This window comes from Hemiscyllium ocellatum, chromosome 4, assembly GCF_020745735.1.
Source record: "Hemiscyllium ocellatum isolate sHemOce1 chromosome 4, sHemOce1.pat.X.cur, whole genome shotgun sequence".
NCBI lineage: Eukaryota > Metazoa > Chordata > Chondrichthyes > Orectolobiformes > Hemiscylliidae > Hemiscyllium > Hemiscyllium ocellatum.
In genome coordinates this window covers 100,495,905-100,514,430 of record NC_083404.1, presented here as the reverse complement: position 1 = coordinate 100,514,430, position 18,526 = coordinate 100,495,905, and the positions used below count along the sequence as shown (strand labels likewise).

Genomic DNA, 18,526 nt, shown 5'->3' with positions numbered 1-18,526 from the left:
CCGTTCACATGGAGCTATCAATAGACTAATTGACACTTGATAACATTTTTAACTTTTCTGAGAATTATGGGAATAGTGAGGCCAGATTTCCTCCACACTACACCAGTGAGCATGACCGTGTTGGCAGTTTCTTTTCTATTATCCGTGCCTTGGCTGTACGTGCCAATGATTATAGATTTCCTTAAGTTGTCATTATAGGCCTCCCTAGACAATGAACTGGTGCTGTGGCTAGAAAATAGTGAAGTGTGACTTCAAAGCAACTACTAAAAAGCTTTTGACAATGATTTTTTTCTGTAACTTTTCTCCCCTTTTTTATTTGTGTGAACCAATTAACTGATGCTGGAATGCCATTTCACAGTAACTGGTCACTTCTAATATCCTTGGCTTTTGCCCGAAATGTCGATTTTCCTGCTCCTCGGATGCTGCCTGAACTGCTGTGCTTTTCCAGCACCACTCTGATCTAAATTCTGGTTTCCAGCATCTGCAGTCCTCACTTTTGCCTACTTCTAACATCCTGCTAAAATGGGTGAAGTAGTTGAGCATTGAGTGATGAATGGCAATTGGAGTTGTAGAGGAGGTTAGAAAAGGACTTTGAGGTTAATGAGAGGGGTCATCATATCCAAATCTCATGATCTAGATTAATAATTTCCAAAAGTATTTTCTGGTAATGACCATTGATGGAATTCCTCACTGAATTATTATGCCCTCTGTAACCCTGAAACACTGAAACCAATTGTAGTGGCTGTCCAAACTATGTTATCTCAGCACAGACTAGGGATTTTAAATAGGACTTTTTTTTTCCTTTATGATTCTTGGGTAAAACTGCAGGCCCACTGTGGATGAACGTTTTCTTTTGTTGTGACTTAGTATCAATCTGCTTTATTATCAGAGGCAGCTACAGTATTGTATAAACATATGAACATCACCATCTTAGCTGTGAAATGTGATGAGCAAGATGGGAAAGCATTACCAACAGGAAGAATTAGAAAGTGGAATAGCTATTCATTTTCATAGCGATTTGTGGCAGATATTTTATTTCAGAATTCTGACCACTTCTAGTAAAATGATCAAAAAAGACATTTTCCTTGATCCATTCAACAGAAATGAATATTATTCATTAAAAAGTCTGGTGACATGATCTAGCATCAGAATATAAAATGGTGTATAGGTATTTATTGTATTAAAATAAACTGCTATCTTATTGAAAAGTATGGCAAAATATTCAGATGCTTTTGTATGCTCTTACACCTCATTCATACTTTAAGTCCTCTGCAGATTGCATTCCATTCAGGTCAAAATGACCCCGACAGAACACGATTCTCCCAGGGTTTGTACAAAGAGTTGCCCTGAGTTTGTTCCGTGGGATTAATGGCGATGCACTGAGTTATTTTCAGTGAAGAGGAGATTCATGTCGGACCCCGAGCTTGTCTGTGTTTCTCCAACTTTGCAGCTTCAGACAAAATCGAAGGTCAAGTAGCAGCATGGTCAATGGAGTAGTGAGGAGACAATTAACTTTCTGGACAAAGCCACAGCTCCAAATCTATTTCAAATTAGAAATCTCCCTTCGCTGTCAACCCCACCACCTGTCTCTGCCCCCTGACAAAACAGAAATTGAAGTATTATAATGTCTTTGCTTTTGCAGCCTTGTCACTAATTAACAACCTCATTCATTATGATTTTCAGTTGTCTGGAATGTTTTCATATAAAAATAATTTTAAGATAGCCAGCTAAACTACTTAAGACTATTAAGTCTCTTCAGTCTTTATTTTTTCAATGATAATGTGCTTTTGAAAGTTGAGTGTTTTTAAAAATCTGATCATGTCACTTACAAATTTTTAATTAATTGTTTGGAGACATGGCGAACATTCTAAAAGGCAAAATTAGAATTACTCTTGGCTTTTGCTATGCCTTGTTTGTTAATAATATTGTTTTTTAATTTAGAATGTATTTGTCAGTTCAATGTGTGCACTTGATAAAGATTTATTCAGACAGGACTTAGTGTGCAAATCAACATACCCAAACCAAATGTACAAAATGTATGAATAACAGAGCAGAGGAAGATAAAACAAGCGTCAAGAATTCAAATTGAAAAATATCAGTAAGTACACTTGTAGCTGGTCATCTGGTCTGGTTGCTCAAAGGCTTTGGTTCTCAGCTGGCAGTTTAAAATTGCAGCTGGTTTCTTCTACAGGAAATATTGCTGTGGATGTTCAAGTCCTCCTTTGAAAGCTGTCTATTGGTGCTTATACTTGTTTGTATAACTTTTGTAATTTTGTAAAAAGTCTTAAAAATGTTCTTTATTTCAATAAAAATACCTATAAAACAAAAGCTGTCTGTGTGCTTGTAGATGCCATCAAACTCAACGAACGGAGGCAGCTAAATTAGTGATAGAGAGAGAGAGAGAGATGTAGTGGCATTGGAGGCAATACAGAGGAGGTTCACTCGATTGATCCCAGAGTTCAGGGGTTTGTTGTATGAAGATAGATTTAGAAGAATTTAGAATTTAGAAGAATGAGGGGAGATCAAAATGAGGAATTCAGGATGACAAAAGGTTTGGGTAAAATAAAAGTGGAGTGGATACTTCCTCTTATGGAGCATTCTAGGTCGAAAGGTCATAGTCTTAGGATAAGGGGTAGCAAATTTAAAACAGTTGAGGGGACCTAAGGGGCAACTTTTTCATTCAGAGGGTGGTATGTATATGGAATGAGCTGCCAGAGGAAATGGTGGAGGCTGGTACAATTAGAAGGTTTAAAAAGCATCTGGATGGGTGTATGAATAGGAAGGGTTGAGAGGGATATGGGCCAAATACTGGTTCTCATGGATAAGTTGGACTGATGGTTCTGTTTCAATACTGTACATCTCTATAACTCTATTTTCCCAAAGTAATTGCAACTCTGGAATTCGCTACCCCAAAGTGTGGTGGAAACTGGGACAACTTAAGGAGGAGTTATACAGATTTTTAATTGATAAAGAGTTGAAGGGTTATGAGAAGAATGCAGGAAACTAGGGGTGAACGACAAATCAGTCATGATCGAATGGCAGAGCAAACTCGATGGGTCAAATGGCCTAATTCTGTTCCTATATCTTGTGAATTTAAGAACGTGCTGTCACTGATGGCCTTCTAAAACATGTCCCAATTCAACACACACAAAGCTCGATTGGTCACATGATTTTTCTGTAATATGCAGTAAATGTTCAAAAGTTAAATCTGTATTCTAAAAGGTAGCTTTGATTAGCTCATCCTCGCACAAATCATCAGAAGGTAATAAGGCCTTTTTGTACAAGCAGTTGGACCATTCTTCCACAGTTGAATACTGTGACTATCTCCATTTTGATAAGGCAAAAAGAAAGCTGTTATGTGTTTCAGGAGGTACATTGTCTCGACACAAGTGTAGCAAGTAATCAGGAAGGTTAATGGAATGTTGGCCCTTACATCAAGGGTGTTGAACTGTAAGAATAGGGAAGTCTTACTGCGATTAAACAAGTCGCTGGTGAGACCACATCTGAAGTACTGTTTTGGTTCCCTTATTTAGGGAAAAATATCACTTTTTTTTTGAGGTAGTTCAGAGAAGGCTTACTAGGGTGAGCCCAGGTATGAAGGGATTGTCTTACGAGCAAAGGCTAAACAGATTAGAAAGATATACTCACTGAAGTTTAGAAGAATGAGAGATGATCTCATTAAAATATAAGACCATAAGACATAGGAGTGGAAGTAAGACCATTTGGCCCATCGAGTCCACTCCGCCATTCAATCATGGCTGATAGGCATTTCAACTCCACTTACCCGCATTCTCCCCGTAGCCCTTAATTCCTCGAGACAACAAGAATCTATCAATCTCGGCCTTGAAGACATTTAGTGTCCCGGCCTCCACTGCATTCTGTGGCAATGAATTCCACAGGCCCACCACTCTCTGGCTGAAGAAATGTCTCCGCATTTCTGTTCTGAATTGACCCCCTCTAATTCTAAGGCTGTGTCCACGGGTCCTAGTCTCCTCGCCTAACGGAAACAATTTCCTAGCGTCCACCCTTTCCAAGCCATGTATTATCTTGTACGTCTATATTAAGTCTCCCCTTAATCTTCTAAACTCCAACGAATACAATCCCAGGATCCTCAGCCATTCCTCATATGTTAGACCTACCATTCCAGGGATCATCCGTGTGAATCTCTGCTGGACACGTTCCAGTGCCAGTATGTCCTTTCTGAGGTGTGGGGACAAAACTGGACACAGTACTCCAAATGGGGCCTAACCAGAGCTTTATAAAGTCTCAGTAGCACATCTCTGCTTTTATATTCCAACCCTCTTGAGATAAGAGACAACATTGCATTCGCTTTCTTAATCACGGACTCAATCTGCATGTTTACCTTTAGAGAATCCTCGACTAGCACTCCCAGATCCCTTTGTACTTTGGCTTTACTAATTTTCTCACCATTTAGAAAGTAGTCTATGCTTTTATTCTTTTTGCCAAAGTGCAAGACCTCGCACTTGCTCATGTTAAATTCCATCAGCCATTTCCTGGACCACTCCCAAACTGTTTAGATCCTTCTGTAGCCTCCCCACTTCCTCAGTACTACCTGCCTGTCCACCTAACTTTGTATCATCGGCAAACTTCGCTGGAATGCCCCCAGTCCCCTCATCCAAGTCATTAATATATAATGCGAATAGCTGATGCCCCAACACTGAACCCTGCAGGATACCACTTGTCACTGGCTGCCATTCTGAAAAAGAACCTGTTATCCCAACTCTCTGCCTTCTGTTAAACAGCCAATCCTCAATCCATCCCAGCAGCTCACCTCAAACACCATGGGCCCTCACCTTGCTCAGCAGCCTCCCGTGTGGCACCTTATCAAAGGCCTTTTGAAAGTCTAGATAGACCACATCCACTGGGTTTCCCTGGTCTAACCTACTTGTTACCTCTTCAAAAAAATTCCAACAGGTTTGTCAGGCATGACCTCCCCTTACTAAAAACATTTTGACTTGTTCTAATCAGACTCTGCTCTTCCAAGAATTTAGAAACCTCATCCTTAATGATGGATTCTAGAATTTTACCAACAACCGAGGTTAAGCTGATTGGCCTATCATTTTCCATCTTTTGTCTTGATCCTTTCTTGAACAAGGGGGTTACAACAGCCATCTTCCAATCATCTGGGACCTTTCCTGACTCCAGTGACTCTTGAAAGATCTCAACCAATGCCTCTGCTATTTCCTCAGTCACCTCTCTCAGAACTCTAGGGTGTATCCCATTGGGGCCAGGAGATTTATCAATTTTAAGACTTTTTAACTTTTCTAGCACTATGTCTTTCGTAACGGCAACCATACTCAACTCAGCCCCGTGACTCCCTTTAATTTTTGGGATATTACTCATGTCTTCCACTGTGAAAATTGACGCAAAGTACTTGTTAAGTTCTCCTGCTATTTCCTTATCTCCCATCACTAGGCTTCCTGCATCAGTTTGAAGTGGCCCAATGTCTACTTTTGCCTGTCGTTTGTTTCTTATGTACTGAAAGAAACTTTTACTATCATTTCTAATATTACTGGCAAGCCTACCTTCATATTTGATCTTCTCATTTCTTATTACACTCTTTGTTATCCTCTGTTTGTTTTTGTATCCTTCCCAATCTTCTGATTTCCCACTGTTCTTGGCCACTTTATGGGATCTCTCTTTTTCTTTAATACATTTCCTGACTTCCTTTGTCAGCCATGGTTGTCTATTCCCTCCCCGGATAATCTTTCTTTTCTTGGGGATGAACCTCTGTACAATGTCCTCAGTTATACCAACAAACTCCTGCCATTTTTGCTCTACTGTCTTCCCGGTTAGCCTCTGCTTCCAGTCTATTTTTGTCAGTTCCTCTCTCATGTCCTCATAATTACCTTTATTTAACTGTAACACCATTACATCCGATTTTGCCTTCTCTCTTTCAAACTCCAGACTGAACTCTACCATATTATGATCGCTACTTCCTAAGGGTTCCCTTACTTTAAGATCTTTCATAGAGTCTGGTTCATTGCAAAGCACTAGGTCCAGAATAGCCTGCTCCCTTGTGGGCTCCATGACAAGCAGTTCCAAAAAGCCATCCTGTAAGCATTCCATGAATTCCCTTTCTTTGGATCCACTAGCAACATTATTTACCCAGTCCACCTGCATATTGAAGTCTCCCATGATCAATGTGACTTTGCCTATCTGACAAGCCTTCTCTATTTCCCAGTACATGTTGCGTCCCTGGTGCTGACTACTGTTAGGAGGTCTATACACAACTCTAATTATGGTTTTTTTGCCCTTGTGGTTCCTCAATTCCACCCACACAGACTCCACATCATCCGACGCTATGTCATTCAATACCATTGATTTAATTTTGTTCTTAATTAACAAGGCAACCCCACCCCCTCTGCCCACCTCTCTGTCTTTTCGATAAGTTGAAAAACCATGGAGGCTTAACTGCCAGTCCTGACCCCCCTGTAACCAAGTCTCTGTGATGCCTACCACATCATAATCATTCACTATTATCTGTGCCATTAGTTCATCGGCTTTGTTATGAATGCTACGAGCATTCAGGTAAAGTGCCTTAATGCTAACTTCCTTATCATTAGAGATGTTGGAAGTCATATGTCCTAAGTTATCCTTGCTTTTTTCTGCATTCTCAGTCTGCCTCAATTTTAAATCCGCCTGAACACATGCTATCCTGCTGCTTATCTTTCCATTTAACGCCATATTCCCTGTCGCTTTCACTTTCCCTTCCCCTCAACTCAGAAGTTTAAAGTCCTACTGACCACCCTATTTATCCTCTTCGCTAGAACATTGGTACCTGATCGGTTCAGGTGGAGATCGTCCCAACGGTACAGATCCCCCCTGTTCCAAAACTGGTGCCAATGCCCCATGAAGTGGAATCCCTCTTTCCCACACCAATCCACTATGTAGGATTCTTATGGGGCGTGACAGAGTAAATGCTGTAAGGATGATTTCCCTTATGTGAGAGTCTAGAACTAGAGGGCTTAGTCTCAGAATAAGGGGTACCAATTTAAGACTGAGATAAGGAATTTCTTGTGCATATTTAAAGGCTGGGGTAAATTCTCGATCAGTAGGTGAATCAAGGGTTGTGGAGAAAGAGCAGGAAAGTGGATGTGAGGAATGTCGGCTCGGCCATGATCCGATGGAATTGTGAAGCAGATTCAAGGGGCCAAACAGCTTACTCTTGTTCCTATTTCTTCTATTGTCCTCTTCTTGGCCCAACCTTGCTCCATTCTAACAACTTGAAGATTTCTGTTCAAACACTACTGCTTCACAGTATTTCTGTGAATTGACTGATTCACTTGATCTGAAATGGTAAAAGCTTGTTTTTCCTTCTTTAAAAGGAATAATTCCATCTTTCAATCTGAATTCTGCACTCTTTTGAACCTTAGGTTCTAAAGTATTCTGCTTAAATACATCTGCAAACTAATTGGAAGCAATATCGTATACATATAAAATCTTAAATGGGGACATTATTTTCTAATGAGGGCTTTTGAAAGAAGGAGAATGAATCAGTCAGGTGACACTTTTGAATATTAGGTGAGAGCACTTTGATTTACAAACCCGAAAGCATTCAAAATATTAATTTATTTGTGCGTTTGTGTTTTTCTCTCCACCCCTCCACCAAAAGCACTTAAAATTTATTACAATGCATCGTCATGTTGAAGTGTCCCAACTGGGATTACCAATGGGATAATATATCCTAATGACAAAATTAGGTAGAAATGGCATAGCATCTGCATGGAATTTCATAAGGACTCAGATATGTACTAGAATTATACATTACAGGTAATCAATGTTCATTCCTTTGCTGCCAAAATTTATAATTGCATATTGCCAAGACATGTCTGACCCAGCGACGAAGTCCATATGTGATATCACTTCCATAAGACTGACAAGATATTGTTTTGTTTTTTCTTCAGGTACTGGATACAAAGCAAAAGAACTTGAAGCTCTTTCTGAAGGCCAGACCTTAATGCTTGGTGGGAAAGAGATTGAGATAATGGGACCAATCTCTGTGGATGACTTTATGAGTGGCCGCTGTTTTCACTCCACAGTTGCCGGTTCATCACATGTACCAATGCCAACTTTTTCACAACAACCTTCGCTAAAACCTTTTACAAACCCATTGAAGAACAGTGCTGGGTCCAGTCAAACAGAAATTGTTCAAAAAACCAGAATTGATTGTAAACCTAGGCATGATCCAAATGCGCCAAGTAAGCAATTTAATTGATAATTCTTTTAAGTTTGGGTTATTTGTTCAACCATTGAGTAATTATGATACCTGCCAAACTTTCCAGTAAACTCATGAAGAAGGCATTTTTAAAATTTGTTTTTGATATATGCCTATATCTTAGGATATAGGCATCAATGGCAAGAACAGAAATTACTTTCCAACTTTAATTGTTGTCCTTAATTGGTGTTGAGTCATTTTTATAAATTACTGCATAAGAAGGTTGCTGACAAAGCTACTAGGGAGGAGCTTCCAGGATTTTCAGCCAGTGATAGGTGCATAAGATGAGGGGCATGGACAAGTGGGAGGGGAAGGAGCTGTTTTCCTTAGTTGAAAAGTCATTAATGAGGAGGCAAGATTTTTAAGGTGAAAGACAGAAGGTTCAAAAGGGGTCTGAGGTAAAGATTTTCATCCAGAGTGTGTTGGGAATCTGAAATGAACTGCCTTGGCAGGCTGTAGAGGTGGGAAACTTCGCAACCTTTCAAAAGTATGTGAATGAGTACTTGAAATGTCATAACAAGTAGGCCAAGTGCTACAAAGTGAGATTAGTGCAGATAGGTCAGCACAGTTTCATTGGGCCAAAAGGCCTCTTCTGTGTGTATGACGCTATGACTGTGACAGTGAATGAATGGCAATGTAGATCCAAGTCAGGATGATGTGTGATTTGGAAGGATCTTGAAAGTGATAGTGTTCCATGCATATGCTGTCTTTGTCCTTCTGGTGGAAAATAGAGGTTATAGGTCTGGAAGGTGTTGTTCAAGAAGGAGCCTTAATGAGTTGTCTGTATAGTCCTAAACCATGTAAACTGTTATTTGGGTTTACTGGGTTTCATTTACTCCAATAGGAGCTGGGTTGTTTAGCACGAGAGTGTCTTGGCATCCTGAGGGTAGAAAGGAAAATAATTAACCAGGCTTGTTATTCTTGTCTAGTGGCATTTGTTAAGAATGTTTGTACGAATGTTTGAGTTCATCTGTAATTCCTTTATTGTAATGCTCTCTTATGTTAAATGCTCTGCAGATATTCAACTGTCTATGCTAACCATTAAAGAACTGCCATTTAGGTTAATTAACAGACTTCTGACATCTGGATGCATCTGTCAGTTCTAAGGAAGGACAGAGCAAAAAAGAAACTTTTCTGAAACAATGTTATACTTTTGCAAGAACTTTATTTTTTCCTGAGAATTATAGAAGTCTACAGCACAGAAGTCATAGAGTCATAAAGATATACCTCACAGAACCAGACCATTTGGTCCAACTGGTCCATGCCGACCAGATATCTCAACCCAATCTAGTCCCACCTGCCAGCACCTGGCTCATATCCCTCCAAACCCTTCCTATTCATATACCCATCCAAATGCCTTTTAAATGTTGCAATTGTACCAGCCTCCACCACTTCCTCTGGTAGCTCATTCCATACACATACCAACCTCTGTGTGAAAAGGTTGCCCCTTAGGTCACTTTTATATCTTTCCCCCCTCACCCGGAACCTATGCCCTCTAGTTCTGAACTGCCCACCCCACGGAAAAGACTTTGTCTGTTTATCCTATCCATGCTCCTCATGATTTTATAAACCTCTATAAGGTCACCCCTCAGCCACGACGCTCCAGGGAAAACAGCCTTAGCCTATTCAACCTCTCCCTATGGCTCAAATCCTTCAACCCTGGCACCATCCTTGTAAATCTTTTCTGAACCCTTTCAAGTTTCACAACATCTTTCCGATAGGAAGGAGACCAGAAATGCACGCAGTATTCCAAAAGTGACCTAACCAATGTCCTGTACAGCCGCAACATGACCTCCCAACTCCTGTACTCAATACTCTGACCAATAAAGGAAAGCATATAAACGCCTTCACTATCCTATCTACCCGCGGCTCCACTTTCAAGGAGCTATGAACCTGCACTCCAAAGTCTCTTTGTTCAGCAACACTCCCAAGGACCTTACCATTAAGTGTGTAACTCCTGCTAAGACTTGCTTTCCAAAAATGCTGAGTTTGCGCCAAAGATAACCACCGAACTAACCTAGAATAGTTAGGTGATGGTTTTGACTGGAAGAGACTGGATAACCCAAAGGGACTTCTTCTATGCTGAAGACCTCTGTGACTCTAACTGTTCTCATCCCGTTTTCAGTACTTGCCACATAGACTTGTATGCATTTCACAAGTGTGCAGCAAAATACTTCTCAGATGTTATGATGGTTTCTGCCCCCATCACTCTCAAAAGCAATGAGTCCAAGGTTCACACTACCCTCTGGATGAAAAAGAAAATCATTTCATCCTTTCTAACCCTGCTGTACTGTACCTTAACTTTTAAATTTATGCCCTTGGTTATTGATCCCTCCACCAAGGGGAATATTTATTCCTGTCTACCCCTCATAATTTTATACATCTCAATCACGTTGCTCTTCAGTCTCCTCTGTTCCAAGGAAAACAGCCTCAATCTGTCCAATTTCTCTTCATAACCAAAACTCTCCAGCCCAAGCAAAATCCTGTTAAATCTCCCCTTCACCCTCTCCAGTGCAATCACATCTCTCCAATTATGGGAATTCCAGAACCGCACACAATAATCTATCTGTGGACTAAGCAACCTTTTATACCGTTCTAACATAACCTCACGTCAGTTGGCACTGTTGTCCTTGATAGGCCTCTGTCTTTCTCTGGTTATCCTTTTATCCTTTTTATATTTATAAAATAACTTCAGATTTTCCTTTATTTTACCTGCCATCATTCTTTAATGCCACCTTTATGCTCTTCTAATTTTCTTTGTAAGCTTCCCCTTGCACATTCTGTACTCTTCTTGGGTTTTTGAGCTCCTGGTATCTGTTAAAAACCCCATTTTTTCTTTTTATCCAATCCTGTACAGGATTTGTTCATCCTATCTTTGTCCGCATTGGAACATGTTGGCTTTGTACTTTACCTATTGCCTTCTTGAATGTCTGACACCGATTTACCTAAAAGTATCTGCCCCCAGTCCACTTTGGCCAAACCATACCTGATCTTATTAAAATTGGCCATCCCCCTGTTTAGAACTTTGATTTCAGGCCCATCCTTGTTCTTTCCTGTAGCAATCTTGAATCTAATGGACTTTTGTTTTCATTTATTCAGGGGATGTGGGTGTTATTGGCTGCTCAGTATTTATAGACTGCTCAAGCTCCTCTTGAACAGGATAGGTCAGAGTCAGCATGGATTTATGAAGGGGAAATCATCCTTGACTAATCTTCTGGAATTCTTTGAGGATGCAACTCTGAAGATGGACAAGGGAGATCCAGTAGATGTAGTGTACTTGGACTTTCGGAAAGCTTTTGATAAAGTCCCACACAGGAGGTTAGTGAGCAAAATTAGGGCGCATGGTATTGGGGGCAAAGTGCTAACTTGGATTGAAAGTTGGTTGGCTGATAGGAAACAAAAAGTAGTGATAAACGGCTCCATTTTGGAATGGCAGGCAGTGACCAGTGGGGTACCGCAGGGATCAGTGCTGGGACCGCAACTTTTTACAATATATATTAATGATATAGAAGATGGTATTAGTAATAACATTAACAAATTTGCTGATGATACTAAGCTGGGTGGCAGGGTGAAATGTGATGAGGATGTTAGGAGATTACAGGGTGACTCGGACAGGTTAGGTGAGTGGTCAGATGCATGGCAGATGCAGTTTAGTGTGGATAAATGTATGGTTATCCACTTTGGTGGCAAGAACAGGAAGGCAGATTACTACCTAAATGGAATCAATTTAGGTAAAGGGGCAGTACAAAGAGATCTGGGTGGTCTTGTACACCAGTCAATGAAGGTAAGCATGCAGGTACAGCAGGTAGTGAAGAAGGCTAATAGCATGCTGGCCTTCATAAGAAGAGGGATTGAGTATAGAAGCAAAGAGGTTCTTCAGCAGCTGTACAGGGCCCTGGTGAGACCACACCTGGAGTATTGTGTGCAGTTTTGGTCTCCAAATTTGAGGAAAGACATTCTGGCTATTGAGGGAGTGCAGCGTAGGTTCATGAGGTCAATTCCTGGAATGGTGGGACTACCTTACGCTGAAAGACTGGAGCGACTGGGCTTGTATACCCTTGAGTTTAGAAGACTGAGAAGGGATCTGATTGAGACATATAAGATTATTAAAGGATTGGACACTCTGCAGGCAGGAAACATGTGTCCGCTGATGGGTGAGTGCCGAACCAGAGGACACAGCTTAAAAATACGAGGTAGACCATTTAGGCCAGAGATGAGGAGAAACTTCTTCACCCAGAGAGTGGTGGCTGTGTGGAATGCTCTGCCCCAGAGGGCAGTGGAGGCCCAGTCTCTCGATTTATTTAAGAAAGAGTTGGATAGTGGAATCAAGGATTATGGAGATAAGGCAGGAACAGGATACTGATTAAGGATGATCAGTCATGATCATATCGAATGGTGGTGCAGGCTTGAAGGGCAGAATGGCCTACTTCTGCACCTGTTGTCTATTGAGTAGCTTGCTAGGCCATTTCAGAGGGCATTTGAAAGTCAACCACATTGCTGTCGAGTCACATGGAGGCTAAACTAGGCGAGAATAAAGGTTTCTTTCCGTGAAGGACATTAGTGAGCCAGATGGATTTTTCTGACAACTGGCAGTGATAGCATGGTCATCAGTACATTCATAATTTAAGATTTTTAAGAAAATTAAATTAAATTTCCATCACCTGCTGTGGCCTGATTCAAACCAAAGTCCCCAAAATTTTTGCTGAGTTTCTGGATTAATATTCAAGTGATAATACCAGTAGGCTATCACCTCTGCTAATTGTGCTTGTTGTCAGCGAAATGGTCCCCCACTGATACTTCAACCACTTACCCGGCTTTTTTTTTACCTAAAATTAAGTTCAGGACCACACCTTCTCTTGTGTACAGAGCCTCCTACATATTAGCTTGAAAATCTGTCCTGGATACATTTTAAGAATTACAGTCCCTGTAAATCTTTCATACTATGACCACCCTAGTTAATGGTAGGCAAGTTGAAAACTTTACTGTCACTACCATATTACTTTTACACTTCTCTGAAATTTACTTTAGCATCTGCAGTTCTATTTCTCATTGACTGTTGGGATCCTAAAGTACACTGCTAACAGTATGATTGCTCCTCTTTGGTCTTATGTTCTACCCATCTGACTTCATTTGATGTCATCCCTACTCACTGATTGTAATTTATCAATATTGTGCCACTCCCTCCTCGTTTATCTTCTTCCCTGCCTCGCCTGAAGACCCTACAGCCTGGATAATTGAGCTGTCAATCCTGTCCCTTCTCAACCATGTCTTAGTGACTGCAATTACGTCATACCTCCATATTTTAAGTTTTGCCTTCAACTCATCTGCCTTGTTTGTGAGACTCCTTACATTAAAATAATACCAACCAACCTTGCCAAACTCTCTTTGCTTAGCTGGAATATAATTTCTATGCCTTCTTGACTCCTTTGATGTCTCTTCTAATTTTGGTCATTCATCAACCCCTGCTGAACCTTCTGTCTGGATTCCATCCCATCGCCAAGTTAGTTTCCATCCAATATTCAGTCTCTTTGAGAGAACTGTTCAATTAGTTTCATGCTATGCTCTTTCCCATAAATCAGCAAATTGAAGATCTTGAATCGGTATAAGGATCTAATATATTTGTAACTTCTTTGCAATTAAAGGAAACATTTCTGTAGAAACTCACCTCAAATCCTTAGCTGTTTTATATGCTTCACTGTTTTCATATTCTAGTTGAATGTACACCAAAAATGTAAGCATATATATGCAACACTTTTGTATTTACGTTATGGAAAACTTTGCAGAAGTTTTAAAGTAATAGATAAATGTACCGTTCTTTATTTACCAACAGATGCGTTAGTAATGCCACGACCAAACCTTAGTCACCAGTGGCTGTTTAATAAAGCTGGTCTCCCATTAGTGGATGTAGTGGTGGATCCTTACCTTGCTGTGCACCTACGACCTCACCAATGGGATGGTGTGATCTTTTTATATGAGTGCATAATGGGAATGAGGTAAGTGAGTCTGTCTTCTACTTTGTGGAATGGGTGCAAACAGGATATTTGAGTCTCAAACTAGTCGATAAAATCAATTTAGGTTGTTCCAAGTCTTTGACAGTCAATAACACTTTTAATTTGCAAGCAATTTTTTGCATAAAGTACTGGTGAAATCTAAAGTCTCATTTCTGACCTGGTCATAGAGTCGTAGAGATGTATAGCACGGAAACAGACCCTTCAGCCCAACTCGTCCATGCCAACCAGGTATTCCAACATAATCTAGTCCCATTTGCCAGCATTTGGCCCATGTTCCTCTTGACCCTTTCTATTCATATACTCACCTGATGCCTTTTAAATGTTGAAATTGTACCAACCTCCACCATTTCCTCTGATAGCTCATTCCATTCCCACACCACCCTCTGCATGAAAACGTTGCCCCTTAGGTCCCTTTTATATCTTTCCCCTTTCATCCTAAACCTCTGCCTTCTCGTTCTGGACTCCCCCACCCCAGGGAAAAGACTTTTTCTATTTATCCTATCTTTGCCCCTCATGATTTTACAAACCTCTTTAATGTCACCCCTCAGCCTTCGACGCTCCAGGGAAAATAGCCCCAGCCTATTCAGACTCTCCCTAGAGCTCAAATCCTCCAACCCTGGCAACATCCTTGTAAATCTTTTCTGAACCCTTTCAAGTTTCACATATCCTTTCGCTAGGAAGGAGACCAGAATTGCATGCAAAATTCCAAAAGTGGCCCGACCAATGTCCTTTACAGCCGCAAAATCCTCCCAACTCCTATACTCAATGCTCTGACCAATAAATGAAAGCATACCAAACGCCTTCTTCGGTATCCTATCAATCTGTGACTCTACTTTCAAGTAACTATGAACCTGCACTCCAAGGTCTCTCTGTTCAGCTCACTAGGTCATTACCATTACGTGTATAAGTCCTGCTACGATTTGCTTTCTCAAAATGCAGCACCTCGCATTTATCTAAATTAAACTCCATCTACCACTCCTCAGCCCATTGGCCCATCTGATCAAGATTCCGTTGTAATCTGAGGTAACCTTCTTCGCTGCTCACTACATCTCCAATTTCGGTGCCATCTGCAAACTTACTAACTATACCTACTATGTTCATATCCAAATAATTTATATAAATGATGAAAAGTAGTGGACCCAGCAGCGATCCTTGTGGCACTCCACTGGTCACAGGCCTCCAGTCTGAAAAACAACCTTCCACCACCACCCTCTGTCTTCTACCTTTGAGCCAGTTCTGTATCAAAATAGCTAGTTGTCCGTGTATTCCATGAGTTCTAACCTTGCTAACCAGTCTCCCATGGGCAACCTTGTCGAACACCTTACTGAAGTCCATCTAGATCATGTCAACTGCTCTGCCCTCATCAATCCTCTTTGTTACTTTTTCAAAAAACTCAATCAAGTTTGTGAGACATGATTTCCCATGCACAAAGCCATGTTGACTATCCTAATCAGTCTTTGCATTTTCAAATACGTGTAAAGCCTGTCCCTCAGCATTCCCTCCAACAACTTGCCCACCACCAACGTCAGGCTCACCGTAGTTTCAAATGAATACAATTCTAAACTATAGCTTGTGATTGGTAAAACTAGTATATCATTCCTTCAGTGTAAAGAATATGACTACAAATTGTCTTACAATAAATACTTTTTCAATAAAGATACATGACATGTATTTGTGCCCTCTTTAAAATTGGAATATCTGTCAGGTCAAAGTTCAAAGTTACATAAAACAAATCTTGAAATCTGGACCCTTTCATCTTATTGGTGCAGGTATATGGGTGGCACAGTGGCTCAGTGGTTAGCATTGCTGCCTCACCGCGCCAGGGACCTGGGTTCGACTGTCTGTGTGGAGTTTGCACATTCTCCCCGTGTCTGTGTTGGTTTTCTCTGGGTGCTCCGGTTTCTTCCCACAGTTCAAAGATGTGCAGCTTCAGTGAATTGACCATGTTAAATTGCCCATAATGTTCAGGGTTGTGTAGGTTAGGTGCATTAATCAGGGGAAATGTCGAGTAATAGGGTAGGGGAATGGGTCAGGGTGGGTAACTCTTCAGAGGATTGGTGTGCACTTATTGAACAAAATCGCCTGTTTCCACATTGTAGAGATTCTATGACCAATTGTATCAGTGTAACTTGAAAGCAAGCATCACAGGTAAAAGGTGTTACTTGAGGCTAACTGCTACACAATTGCTCATTCGTGTTATTCTTTAACCCCCAATCAACGAGGACTGTGCACTAGTTATAGACAGTTTATGAGGTTTAGATTTACATGTTTTTGTGCATATAGTGTACTATATATGGTGTTGCCAAATGGGGGCATGTGTTCAGTGAATAATTCACTCAAAATCTCAGGTAGGAGAGTTCCTGACTTTATTTTCTAATCCCACACAATAATCCATTGAGTACTAGACATTTTAGGAAGGAAAGGTCCTTGTAGTAGGTAATATCATTTTCTGTTCCTAACTTGTTCTTCCCAAATCTGTTTGATATTTACAAATAAACATAGATATGATACATTTTGCTCATTTTCAATGTTTGTATACTTGCCTGAAAAGTCGGTGCAATGTGGCTGATTATACTTTGAGAAGACTCTATGTAACTATTGTTTCCAGAACAGCTGGCAGGTTTGGTGCTATCTTGGCTGATGAAATGGGTCTAGGGAAAACTCTGCAGTGCATTACATTAATTTGGACTCTGATGCGGCAAGGACCTTATGGAAACAAACCTGTAATCAAAAAGACCCTTGTCATCACACCAGGGAGTCTCGTAAAAAACTGGGTCAGTGAATTCCAGAAATGGCTTGGAATGGAAAGGCTGAGGGTTTTTGCAGTTGATCAGGTGAGTTAACAGCACTGCTACTGCTTCTTACTATTTTGGTGTAGTAATGGAGTTACTGTGTTGTAAGCAAATGAAAACAGGTAATTCAGCCCCCTTTTTGACCACCTCATAATTTTTCCAACAGGTATTTTTATTTCTTTTTTGACACAGCTTTATCACGTTAGTTAAAATGTAGGCAACTAGACCAGAACGAAAGAACTGATTATCAGATTTCTGTGAGCAAAAGAAGGGTGAGTTTTATTACCTAGTAACAGCATTCGTACGACTTCTGTGCACAACAATCAGTATTGGCATACTAATCTCATTCTGGTGGTTGTAAATGTGCATGGACTTTAGAGACCTGTGTACCTGGAAAACAATTAGAAGTAATATTGCCTATTAACCCTTAGAAAGATAATGAAATGCAACATCAACATACACATGACAAGTTATAAGTTTGTAAAGGAATAGTGTCAGGTACAGACAGGAAACATAACAAATACACAGTTTGAACATCCTTTGAGTCCTTGAGGGTATTATGTTTTTAACCTGAGATCACGATTTTTTAATTGCTGTGAACTGCAGCAGTGGTGAAGTTGGTAAGTATCTTTGAGTTCATGGTAAATGGTTGTTTCAAAGATTTGTTCACTGAGAGTTATCATTCAAGATGATCGTGAGGAATCTGAGAGATAGAGAAAGTGAAAGTTTTCCAGATTCTGCAATTATGAATCTATCATTCTATTTTTTCTGTTGTGCTGGTCAAAAAGCTACTGAAATGTGGTTCATTGATGTATTCTGATGTCAGGTCCAATTGTCCTTCCAAGACAAACAGTTGTGGGAAATGTTTGCTATCCAGTTTATGCATTTTTAAGTTAAAGCAGGCGATACAATTTTATTGATGCTGATTCAGGTGCCTGATTTGATGTCTTTAAGTAAATGGAATTTCAATGTAGGATACTTTGTTTATTCCACATGGGTGTCCTGCAAGTGCCTCAATCTGTGGTCAGGTGATCATGGCAGCCATTTTAGGTCACTCTTTTAAAATCCATTTCATTCAATGAAAGGCTTCAGTTGTAACAATCAGATGATGGAAGTTAAAATTTGCTATCATAAAAACTATTATGAATAATAAAAAGCTACAGCAAGACTAATAATTAGTTTGTAAGTGATGAATCCAAATGACATATAGACACAATCAAAAGGATTCTGATAACAACACTATTTCCTCCAAAAAACAAACAGCTGCAGGCTGTGTAACATGTATCTCATTCTAATGCCTTCAGAAGCTGGTGAGAAACGACTGCTACAAAAGCAAATGAAATTAACACAAGACCTGTGGTGGCTCAAGGAGTGGATCCACTACCTTCTCAGGACAAATAGGGATGGCAATAAATACAGCCAGGTCATCCAGGTTCCAGAAACAACCTTTTCAGAACATTACAAAACTTGTTCATTGTTTGCAA

General features: G+C 40.3%; 1 protein-coding gene across 1 annotated transcript in view; it reads left to right on the top strand.

The window, feature by feature from the left end:
• rad54b (RAD54 homolog B) overlaps nucleotides 1-18,526 on the top strand; it is a 205,160-nt gene that overhangs the window by 121,664 nt on the left and 64,970 nt on the right. The window contains exons 4-6 of the mRNA XM_060823670.1: nucleotides 7,929-8,222; nucleotides 14,070-14,232; nucleotides 16,859-17,084. Coding sequence (XP_060679653.1) covers nucleotides 7,929-8,222; nucleotides 14,070-14,232; nucleotides 16,859-17,084 — 683 coding nt within the window. The remainder of the gene's footprint in view (nucleotides 1-7,928; nucleotides 8,223-14,069; nucleotides 14,233-16,858; nucleotides 17,085-18,526) is intronic.